At 31.5% G+C, this 12,500-nt stretch overlaps 1 protein-coding gene across 2 annotated transcripts; it reads left to right on the top strand.

The window, feature by feature from the left end:
• Nucleotides 1-230: 230 nt before the first annotated feature.
• Nucleotides 231-11,562, top strand: LOC123264432. Of its 2 annotated transcripts, none has more exons than XM_044727728.1 (8): nucleotides 231-566; nucleotides 5,902-5,983; nucleotides 7,895-8,139; nucleotides 8,231-8,424; nucleotides 9,175-9,297; nucleotides 9,362-9,576; nucleotides 9,698-10,024; nucleotides 10,683-11,562. In XM_044727728.1, the coding sequence occupies exons 2-8, from the start codon at nucleotides 5,942-5,944 to the stop codon at nucleotides 11,220-11,222; spliced, it is 1,686 nt and encodes a 561-aa protein (XP_044583663.1). In that variant the 5' UTR covers nucleotides 231-566; nucleotides 5,902-5,941; the 3' UTR covers nucleotides 11,223-11,562. The 2 variants fall into 2 exon arrangements, with proteins under 2 accessions (XP_044583663.1, XP_044583664.1); XM_044727729.1 differs by lacking the exon at nucleotides 231-566 and adding an exon at nucleotides 5,692-5,817.
• The last annotated feature ends 938 nt before the right edge of the window (nucleotides 11,563-12,500 follow it).

Here is a 12,500-nt window from a genome sequence, read left to right as displayed (position 1 = left end):
AGAGGGGGATAGGGGTCCGTCTGGGCCAGTGTCGTTGCCCTCTACGTTCGTCTTCTCCGGCTCAATGTCCAGTGACTCTTGATCACTATGAGTGCGAGTATGCGCAGCCCCCACCCGCATATTTAACCCCCACTTACTACGGGGCCTTACTCCTACTCCAGACTCCCAAGTAAAGAGTAAGACCCTTACCCCCTCTCCGAGTAAGGCACCTGTCGGTACCCGGCTCGTCAGTTAAGTTATAGCGGGTCCAGAATACGCCGCGACTTTACACCGCGGAAGGTTCTTATCTCTCTTGTATCTCTAATATTTATTTATTAATATACTGTGACTCATTTATTAATTTTGGGACTTACGTGACAAGTGAGTGACTTGATATATTTATTATTATTTTTAGTGACACAGAGTGAGTGCAGTGAGTTTGATACTTAAAACAAACTACGGCGATAATTGCATAATATTTTATTGAGCCGGAGGTTTTTGGACTGGCCGGGATGCGGCTCTCGGAGCTCCCGAGCTATAGTGGGTAACACGTGGCCAGGCGATTTCACACACTCCTGATTAATTAGGTAACATATTTTTTTATTATTATTATTATTCGCAATACAATCTCACAAAATTAAAAACCACGTGGTTTTTAATTATTTTCCAAACAATGCTAATTAAAACATCAATTATTATTAATAAAATTAATTTTAGAGAGTCAAGAGGTAGATTTTTTAATTCTACGGGAAATTTCCGAAAAAATGAGTACCCACACGACCAAATTGGTCATATGTGACCACATGTGGTCACATGACGTCATATATGACCACATGTGGTCATATATAACATATGTTATGATCACATACGTCACATATGATTACATATGGCCACCTATGAGCCAATATAGGCTTGTGGGTACTCATTTTAAAGCTCTTGAAGCCCTCTTTCATGTGAGCCAACCTTTTTCAAGATATTATGAACCTTGTAGAACTTAAAAGCTAAATAAAGTTCCTCCGCTACTGATCTGATGATCAGAAGATGTATGTTTGTAATCTAAGGAAATTTTCCTAGAAAATGACTACTTACACGACTCTAATGGTCATATGTGATGTATATGATCATCTGTGACCCATTTACTGACCACATGGGTCACATATGATCACATATGAGCAAACATAGGCTTGTGGGGGCTCATTTTAAAGCTCTTGAAGCCCTCTATCACGTGCGACTAATATTCTGAAGATATTTCGTGAATGTTAAGCATGACTCGGCGATTAATTATCGTGATAATGTCTTTTTTACGGAAAAAAAATTACTTTTAGCGATGAATTATTTGTGTAAAAGATAACGGATTTTTTTAGCGAGTATATATGTCACCGTTTTCACAGTTAATGAAATATTCACTAGGCACACATAAAATAGTGATAAAAAACTAAACGATTCTGAATGTAAATACTAATACTAATACTAATACAAACAGTCACAACCGTTTAATATAACTGTTATTTATTTTTGGGATATTGTAGTTTTACTTCTTTATTTTTGGAATAGCCGGTGGTTGGGTATTTAAGGTTTTAACTTTGAATGAAATATTTACTTTGCAATAAAATTCCAACTTTTTATATAAAATATAATAAAATTTTACGGATTACAGTTAGAAGCAATAATAATAAATTAAAGATCACGTAATTTGACAATAGTGTTAGAATGAAAGAAGGAAGATAAGATACATAAATATATGAAAGGAACTAAGTGGAAATCCAAATAAATCTAAGAAAGGTAGAGCTTGTGAGTAAGTATCATGAATGGAAGGTTATCCTCTACTCGGTAGTTCTATTGCTCCCCTAGAACCTGGCTACCTACAGGTAACAAACTAACGAGTCACGGTCTAGGCGTAATTACCAGTGGACACCCGTTAAAGGCCAAACCTTATTCTTATTCTTATTTTTATTGTTTGTAATTACTGTTTCCGGTTATATTAGTTGCTAGTTCGATACACTGAGATGAATATAAAAATTTTTTTAGATAGATATTTTGATTTTTTTATTTAATTATTGAATTTTAATAATAGGAGCGATGTAATTAGTAGAAATTACTAATTAGATTAATTTAATAATTATTAATACGTTTATCGCTTTTAATTAAGCCTTATTTATTATTATTATTATTATTATGATTATTATTATTATTATTATTATTATTATTATTATTATTATTATTATTATTATTATTATTATTATTATTATTATTATTATTATTATTATTATTATTATTATTATTATTATTATTATTGTTATTATTATTATTATTATTATTATTATTATTATTATTATTATTATTATTATTATTATTATTATTGTTATTATTATTATTATTATTATTATTATTATTATTATTATTATTATTATTATGGACAATTTATTTAAAGTTTCACATTATTGTCATTAATAATAATAATAATAATTAATTTTCAAATTTTTTAGTCATTATTATTATTATTTTTATTTTTATTTTTGATAATGACATTAATTTGAAACTTTAAATAAATTAATAATAATGATAATGATAATAATAAATTTAATAATTAATAATTGATAAATAATTAATAACATATGTATATAAAATAAATGTATTATATATCATAAATTATATGTAATAATTAATGAAATATCATGTAAATATTTGCTTATTAAATTAAATCCATCTACCAACATATATATACATATATTGATATAAAGAATATTTATTATACACGATCTGAATAAATTTAAATAAATTAGATCTATTTAATCATTCACTATAAAAACATACAACTTATCATCTCTTATTACTCTATATTAATAATAATTAATTTACCTATCAATTCAATTACTTTCCATGATTTTTTGTCAATTTAAATAAATGTATGTTTATTGATATATTTTTTTTCTAATAAATATTAGACTATACAACGACTAAAAAAGTAAAATAGTTGATATATAGACTGAACGTGCAGAGATAATTAAGAGTAAGCATCCAGCGTTACAATTTAATTCCTTCGGGTTTTTTATTTCATTTAATATTTAATCCATCTATTCTCATTCTATTTTATTTCTCAAAACTTTTATTTTATTAATTTATCCAGTGGATTATTTTTCAATGGAAGTTTCTTCTCAATTAAACAGAATATTAAATTACATTTTTTCAATTGTTGTTTTTTATGTAAACCTAAATAATTTTCACAAACACAAAAATATCTTAAAAATAATAAGATAACATGAAAGAGGGCTTCAAGAGCTTTAAAATGACTACCCACAAGCCTATATTTGCTCATAGGTGGACCTATGTGATCATATATGACGTAATTTTTCGGCACACAAGTCACATATGACGTCATATGACCACATATGATCACATATGACGCCAAATGACCATAAATGGTCACATATGACCAATAGGGTCGTGTGGGTACTCATTTTTTCGGAAATTTTCCGCAGAATTCATAAATATGCATTTTAACTTTGTCAGAATAACTATAGGGGGCGTTAATTTGGCTTGTAAGTGCTACAATCTTGAAAATAACTTAAAAATAAATGATTTATATGAAAGAGAGCTTCAAGAGCTTTAAAATGACTACCCACAAGCCTATATTTGCTCATAGGTCGCCATATGTGATCATATATGACCTATGTGGTCATAAAATAGGTCATATATGACCAGATATAACCAATATGGTCATGTGGGTACTCATTTTTTCGGAAATTTTCCGTAGATTTCAAAAATATACCTCTTGAGATTGTCAATCCACTTGTTTATGAGAAATTTCACTTTTTTATCGGCAAAAACTCTCAATAAAACATTAACACACATACCTGGCACATTTACAAGTTATTAATGCTTATAACCGATTCTTGTATGCGTATGGTGTTATCTAGAATGGAACACGATCGAAGGTTGCAGAATAACGAGTGTGTGAGTGAATTTAAGGATGTTCGACATATTAAATATGACCCAGAGAGTCCGAAGTGGAAGAAGAGCTGAGGTGGATGATGAGAACCGAGTTAAGAATTAACGAAAATTGCCGTGAGATAACGCCAAAGCATCCGTATTTTAATTTATATTTTATTCTTTAGTACTTCCGGTAACCACATACTTTAATACTATGATGTCTGACCTCTACTCTGGTTATTTATAATTATTCTATTATTATTTTAATTATTGTTACTCGGGACAATTAAAATTTTTTTCAAACATTTTTAACATTCTTTTTATTATTTTATACAATTATTTTTAATATTTGGAATTTATTGGAAGAATTTATAAAAAAAAAAAAAATATGCTGTGAATTATCAGCAAGTATTATTAATCTAACACGTGTAATAGATTACTTAATCGATTTAAAATAAAATATAAAATAAGTGGATATAACTTAGAGTGTAATTTATTAACTGATAAAAGCCTCAAATAACCAGTTTTAAAGGCAGTAAATAATAATAAAGACATTAAGTATGTACAATTAGTAGTAAGCGTCAAGCCTAACATTATAACCAACAGCATGTATTAATGTCACAGTGTCATCTTCATCTAGCGTATACAGGCAATAACTAATTAGCATGGCTAACAGATACTTATAAAGGCTTGTCCGACGCCTCCAATCATCGCAGCCCTTGTATTAACGTCTGCCTTCTATTAGTTGATACCTAGCAATTACCGCTAATTTACTCCACCGGCTTTATATACACACACTTCTCTTCAACCGGACGGCTCTTTAACACCTACTGATTATGTATCGAGACAACTTTATTTTCAATTGTAAAGGACGTTTGTTTTGCTTGTTACTTCTACAAATTTTAGAATAACTCAAAAAAAGTTGGATCACATCAAAGAGGGCTTCGAGAGCTTTCAAATAAGTACCCACATGCCTATGTTTGCTCATATGTGATCATATGTGACCTATGTGGTCATTAATTGGGTCACATATAATCATATACATCACATATAGTAAATTATGTCATGTGGGTAGTCATTTTTTAAGAAATTTTCCGTAGATTACAAAAATATACCTTCTGATCATCAGGTCAGTAGCGGAAGACCTTCTTTTAGCTTGTATGCTCGACAATTTTCAAAATATCTTTAAAAAAGTTGGCTGATATGAAAGAGGGCTTCAAGAGCTTAAAAATGACTACCCACAAGCCTATGTTTGCTCATAGGTCATTTGTGAGGTGGTCATATGCGATCATATGTGATCATATGTGACATATGTGGTCATAAAATAGGTCGCATATGACGTCATATGACCACATTGGTCACATATGACCAATATAGTCGTGTGGGTACTCATTTTTTCGGGAATTTTTCGTAGATTACAAAAATATACCTTCTGATCATCAGATTAGTAGCGGAAGACACTTATTTAGCGTATAAGTTCTCTAATTTTGAGAATATCTTTAAAAGGGTTGGCTCATACGAAAGAGGGCTTTAATATAAATAAAGCTTTAAAATAAATACCCACAAGCCTATTTTGCTCATATGTGACCATATGTGAAGTATGTGATCATAAAATAGGTCACATATGACGTTATATGACCAGATTGATCACATATGACCAATTAGGTCGTGTGGGTACTTATTTTTTCGGAAATTTCCCGTAGATTAACAATTTATACTTCTTAAGTTTGTAAAAGTAATACATTAGAAGTTATCGCGAGTTTTAAGGTAGAGTAAGTGAATTAATTATTACAAGAATATCGTAAATGTGTTATAACGTTAGAATAGCAATAAAGACTTGAGTGGAGTTTTTTGTTACGCTTTAATAATTAACACGGTTTTAAAAGATAACAATTACGACATAGCATTGTGAGTAATTATTATCATTAAACATCTAATTGCGCATTCTTTGATATGAATATCTTTATTATTGTTATTGTTATTTTTTTTTAGATTCACGCATTTACGCGTGAGAGGCTGTCGGACCATCAGAATGCGAGGGGTGTGGAAGTTGCTACTCATAATCATCTACACGGTAATTTTATTATTTATTAATAAATAATCTTATTTGTTAAAATTGAAAAACAGAAGACTAGTCTGTCGGTAGACAATGAATCAACATATTACAAAGATTACTGGAATATAACATCTTGCAAGCGGATATAAAATATTGATGCCTACTCTAAGTACCGTTACGCGGTATATCATTAAACCATTACATCGTCTGCATATATATATATATATATATATATATATATATATATATATATATATATATATATATATATCTTCTTTCACCTACTTATATACTTAAACTCATCCCGGTTATTATTTTATTCATTTTATTTATTTTTATTTATTTTATTGCAAACCTATGTCTTCTTTGATTACTCATTTACGCAAATCGATATTTATTATTGTTATTAATATTAATAACTACATTATTAATATTATGTGTATCATTATTTTAATGCCTCAATTATCCGACGCTAATAGTCCAAAAGACTATTTGTTATCGCTAATGACAATAATTATATAAATTACATTTTTATCTTTTTTATTAGTTTAATAATAGTATTTATGGAAATACTAATGATTATTTTCATTATTAGACAGCGATATTTACAACTTTAAAAAAAAATAGTTCTAAAATTCACCGCTAGGTGGATTAGTGGCGCTGTTGTCTCTCGTTTGTAAAAAGGTATTTCTAAGGTATTTAACTAAAAATCAAACTTTTTTAATATAATGTCATAATTATAGACATTTTAAGAGTTTATTGCATATTTTTAAGATATTTGACTCAAATTCTATCAAAATAAAAATTTTTTATCAATTATAACGACTTATTTCGACATTAACCTTATTTCTTATAATAAGACACTTAACTAGAACATTTAAGCAAAAAAAAAAAAAAAAAATTAGTTCTAAAAGTCACCGTTAGGAGGCTAAATGGCGCTGTTTCCTCTCGCTTGTAAAAACGTATTTCTAAGGTATTTAAATAAAAATTAAATTATTTTATTAATATGTCATTATTATATCTATTTGAAGAGTTTTTTGCATATTTTTAAAATATTTGACTCAAATTCAATCAAAATAACAATTTTTTACTAATTATGATGTACTTATCTCGAAATTAATCTTATTTTTTATAAAAAGACACTAAACTTTAATATTTAAGCTTAAAAAAATGTTAGTTCCAAATGTCACCGCTAGGTGGCCAAGTGGCGCTGATATTTATCGCATGGAGTATTAAATTTCTAAGATTTTAAAGTAAATTTCATATTTTTTCGCTAGATTCTTATACTTTACGATATTTTCCTAGTCAAATTTTTCAAAAATTAATAGATAATCCAAAATAAACGACTCTAATCAACATAAATATCAAAACCAACAATTGAACGGTGATTAAAGCGTACCATAAACGTCAAAGAGATAAACGGTAATATGATTGTCATTGCCGATAAATAAATGGTAATTGCTTAATTATATAATGATAATAACATAAATTAACATCTATATCCTTTAATCTGAATTTTCTTTCAGTTATGATTATTATTTTAATTATTATTATGATTGGCTGGATGCTCACATAAACTCTGAAGAAGCAAACTCTTAGAAACTTGTTTTCACTTGTGTGAAAAACGCCGACCGTTAATGCAGCGGTAAAGACGCCTCTCCCGTTACAGGATTGCACACGCTGTCCAGACCATCCACCGTCCAGTCAAACAAATAGATAAATACAAATAAACAGCCACCGATTTATTAATTTAACATAACAATTTGTCAATTGTTAGAAATTATTAATCTTTCTCATTTTGCATTTTTAAATAAAAAAATTATTTTAATGCCTTATAGAGGAAAAAACACTATAAATAAAAAAATAATTTAAAATTTAAAATTATTATTAAGGCTATCCATTAAAAATCTTCTAAATTAATAATTAAAGATGGTTGGCGCAAAAATATCGAGTGGTAACGGTGATATCTGGCCACTGGAACGTCCAGATGGAATGCCATCGATCCAATCCCTTGAGGTTATGTGTGGAAAAGACCACATGGACGTCCACCTCTCTTTTTCGCAGCCATTCGACGGAATAGTATCGTCAAAAGGACAACACGCGGATCCAAGATGTGTCTACGTGCCGCCATCTACAAGTCAGACATTTTTTTCCTTCCGAATAGCCTACGCCAGGTCAGTATTGACAATAATAATATATTACCTGTCTACAATATCAATCATTAATAATATAACTAGACTAACTAAAACTACCTGTTTTTTTTAGATGCGGGACCAAGCCTGACATGCATGGCCAATTCTACGAAAACACAGTGGTCGTTCAGTATGACAAGGACCTGTTGGAGGTTTGGGACGAGGCCAAAAGACTGAGATGTGAGTGGTTCAATGACTACGAGAAAACCGCCTCGAAACCTCCGATGGTAATCGCGGATTTGGATGTCATTCAACTGGACTTTAGAGGTAAAAAGTGCATTTTATTCGTACCAGGTTACTCTGACATAATTTTGGGTGTATGGAGGTTGTAGAGCTTGAAATTCTGAAAAAAATGACTACCCACAACCCTATATTTGGTCATATGTGACCAATTAGGTCACATATGACCAATCAGGTCGTGTGGGTACTCATTTTTTCAGAAATTTACCGTAGATTACAAAAAAACCACATTGTCAATTCGTAAAAAAATTAGGAAGCGTCATATGACCAGATTGGTCACATATGACCAATTAGGTCGTGTAGGTACTCATTTTTTCGGAAATTTTCTGTAGATTACAAAAAACCACATTGTAAATTCGTAAAAAAATTAGAAAGCGAGTTATTTGAAGTTTAATGCTAAAAAGTCATGAAAAATGAAGTTTTAAGAGGATAATTTGTTATGAGACCACTTGTGGCAATTAATCATACCAAATGAGATCTTAATGATGTTGAAATGACGTCTCCGGGATAAATAAAATACATGAATAAAATGACCGATGGAATACAGAAGGGGAATTACAGTAATAATAAAGGATTGAGCTGGAGAACTCGTGCCGCGGTAAGCCACAAACACATCTTAAGATGCTTGGCAATTTCTCATGTCTTTAAGAGATTTAATACAATATACGATGTACGATATACCTGTTACTGACGTCAAGGCATTATCTTTATCTTTATGACGGCAGATACGGCAAATGCCATTTAATCTTTATTTCATACATCTGTTATGTCATACAGGAGACAATGTCGACTGTTGGATGGAGATACAGCATGGAAAGGGACCATGGGCGCCACCGGTATCTGGAATTGTACCTCTAGGCTCTACTTTAACGTTGGTTGTCGCGATTAATGATTACAGAGGTAAGTTTAGATTTTTGGAATAAATATTTGGAGTTGGTAAAAAAATTAATTTAAATTTTTTTAGGAGAATTTGACATGAGAGTTAAATCCTGCGTGGCTTCTGATGGAGGAGGACACACAATCCAACTTAGTGATGAGCTTGGATGCGTCCTGAGACCAAAGATGATAAGCAGGTTCCTTAAGGCCCGGGGCGCTGACGATCGCGCGACTGTTATAACCTACGCATTTTTCCACGCATTCAAGTTTCCAGACGCGCTTAGTGTTCACATTAAATGCAAGGTACAATAACAATAAACTTGAATTTAAAGTTAAAAAATAACTTGTTTTTGTGAATAAATATTATTATGGCCGAGGCCTTTGTATGATAATTCCCAAAATTACCATTGTTTCTTTTTCGAAGGTTGAAATATGCAGACACGGGTGCTTGGACCACTGTCAACTGGCTGGTGCAGCCGGGCATTACATTCAAGACCGCAAGGACCACCCGGTCCGGAACTTGTATCCTCAAACCACCCAGACCACAATCACGCATGAGGACGACACTTCTCTCTATGATGATATTATACAAAATGGCGATGAAATGGCCTCTATAGGCGGCCAGTTTCTTGGGGTCGAAAAGTCTGCACCCAAAGCTCAAGCACAGATTGGGAATCGCAATACTCCTCAGGTTCAAGAGGAATCGGAGGAACATAACCAAGAGACTCCAGATTTGGCTCACTCCTTTCTGGTAATAAATTCCGTTTATTGTATCAAGGCTTAAAAAAGGGGGGTTAGAATAGTTATTTTGGAATCTACGGAAAATTTCTGAAAAAATGAGTACCCACATGATTAAATTGGGTAATAACAACAACAAAAACTACAACAACAACAACAACAACAACAACAACAACAACAACAACAACAACAACAACAACAACAACAACAACAAAAACTACAACAATATAAACATCGACATAAGCAACTACAATAACAGAATGGGCATAAATTAAAGCTACAACAAAAATAACAATGCAACAACAGATACAACATAAACAATAGTATGACAGTAACAACAATAAAAACTGCAACAACAACAACAATAACAACAGAAACAATAATATGATCATAAATATCGACACAATTACCTACAACTACAGAATAGGCATAAATTGAAGCTACAACAAAAATAACAACGGATTGACAGAGACAACAACATAAACATTAACACAACAGAAACAACAACAAAAACTACAACAACAACAACAACAACAATAACAACAAATTGTCAAAATTAGGCTTGTGGGTACTCATTTTAAAGGTCTTATCACACTGATCATAATAGAACACAAATCACCGAATAATTTTGACAATTAAAAAGAAAAATACTAAAAAACCTAAACTTTCAGGACCCACCAAGAGTAACCAGGTACGAAGGAGAAGAACAATTCCCCCATGGGCCCCGGAACCTAGAAGAAGACTCAAAAATCACCCCGATAATGAGCAACGGAAGTCGTCGCCGCAGATCAGTGAAAGTTCTTGACCGCAAGGCGCGATCCGCAGACGTGGGAGTCAGCGGAATTTACGAGGTGATTTCCGAGGCTGACTTGGCATTCAGTCCGGACGCCCACGCAGAAGCGGTGACGGTTTTCCAAGGACGAATTCGCGAGGAAGTGGTCTACGGAATTTGCTTGCCGATGCCCGGATTCAGCGCCCTCTTCGTGATCGTGGCTCTTTCCGCGGTGGTGTCTGCGCTGGTGGCCGGCGCGATGCTGCACCGACTGCAAGTTCAGCGGGAGGTCGTCGGCAGCCCCAAAAACAGGGTCGCGGTCGCGGTCAATGCCAACGGATGGCTCCCCTACGGGCTGCTCAGGGTCAGAGGTAACGAAAGGGCCCAGGAGGACCGCCACAAGCAGGAGGACACGGGTAATCCCATCGAGCAGGGCTAGGTTACTCTTCGTTCTATTCGATAAAGTTGTTTTAATCAAAACTTACTTTTTATAATCAAAATATTTAGTGTAAAAATTTTAATCAAAAAGCACAACATTATTTTTATTAATTAATTATTTAGTAGATAGAATTTTAATTAATCGGTTTTTATTATATCGGTAGGTAAATTTATTTTTATTTAGGTGAATTTTATTTTATTTTATTTTATTTTACCTCGATTTATTTTGCCGTAAGAGACAATGTGCAATATAATGCACTGAAAATATTATTATTAGCGGTTTTAAGTTTTAGATTGGTAAAAAACCGTCATCCAGGACAATCACGTCAAAGTTTTATATCATTCTCATCAATAGTTTATTTATTATGATAAGTATTTAGACTACATTCTAAAATACTCTATCTCTAGCTACATAATTAAGAAATTACCTTGTATCTTGTTAACTATTGACATTTTTAAAGATATAAGCTCACTCCGAGATCATACTAATCGAGACCTTTCATTTGAGTACCCACATGCATTTTTGATATATTGTTCATATATACATATATATGATATATATAAATATATAAAATATATGAAAAATTGATCTGGGTACTCAAATGAAAGCTCTTGATAAATGTAATGTAAAAATGAGCTTATATCTTTAAAAATGACAATAATTAAAAAATGACCTTGTATCTTGTGAAATAATGGCATTTTTAAGGATATAAGATCATCCTTACATTACACTCATTGAGACCTTTCATTTGAGTACCCACATGCGTTTTTGATATATTTTTCATATATACATATATATGATATATATATAAATATATAAAATATATGAAAAATTGATCTGGGTACTCAAATGAAAGCCCTTGATGAGTATAATATCAGGATGAGCTTATATCTTAAAAAATGTCAATAATTAAGAAATGACCTTGTATCTTGTGAAATATTGACATTTTTGAAGATATAAGCTCATTTTGATGTTATACTTATCAAGACCTTTAATTTGAGTACCCACATCAATTTTTCATATATATAATATATATGTATATATGAAAAATATATCAAAAATGCAAGTGGGTACTCAAATGAAAGCTCTTGATGAGTCTAAAATCAGGATGAGCTTATATCTTTATAAATGTCAATAATTAAGAAAATATATTACACTTTCACAAAAATCATTATAAAGATAAAAAAACCGCTACCGATAATATTTATCCGTGTGCTGTACAAAGTACCGTAAACTAGGTCCTAAAGGATGCACATCCCCAAAATCGAAAAAAAATAA

The sequence above is a fragment of the Cotesia glomerata genome, linkage group LG4, assembly GCF_020080835.1.
Source record: "Cotesia glomerata isolate CgM1 linkage group LG4, MPM_Cglom_v2.3, whole genome shotgun sequence".
Taxonomy (NCBI): Eukaryota; Metazoa; Arthropoda; class Insecta; order Hymenoptera; family Braconidae; genus Cotesia; species Cotesia glomerata.
The sequence above is the reverse complement of the archived record's forward strand: the minus strand, read 5'-3'. Positions and strand labels throughout refer to the sequence as shown.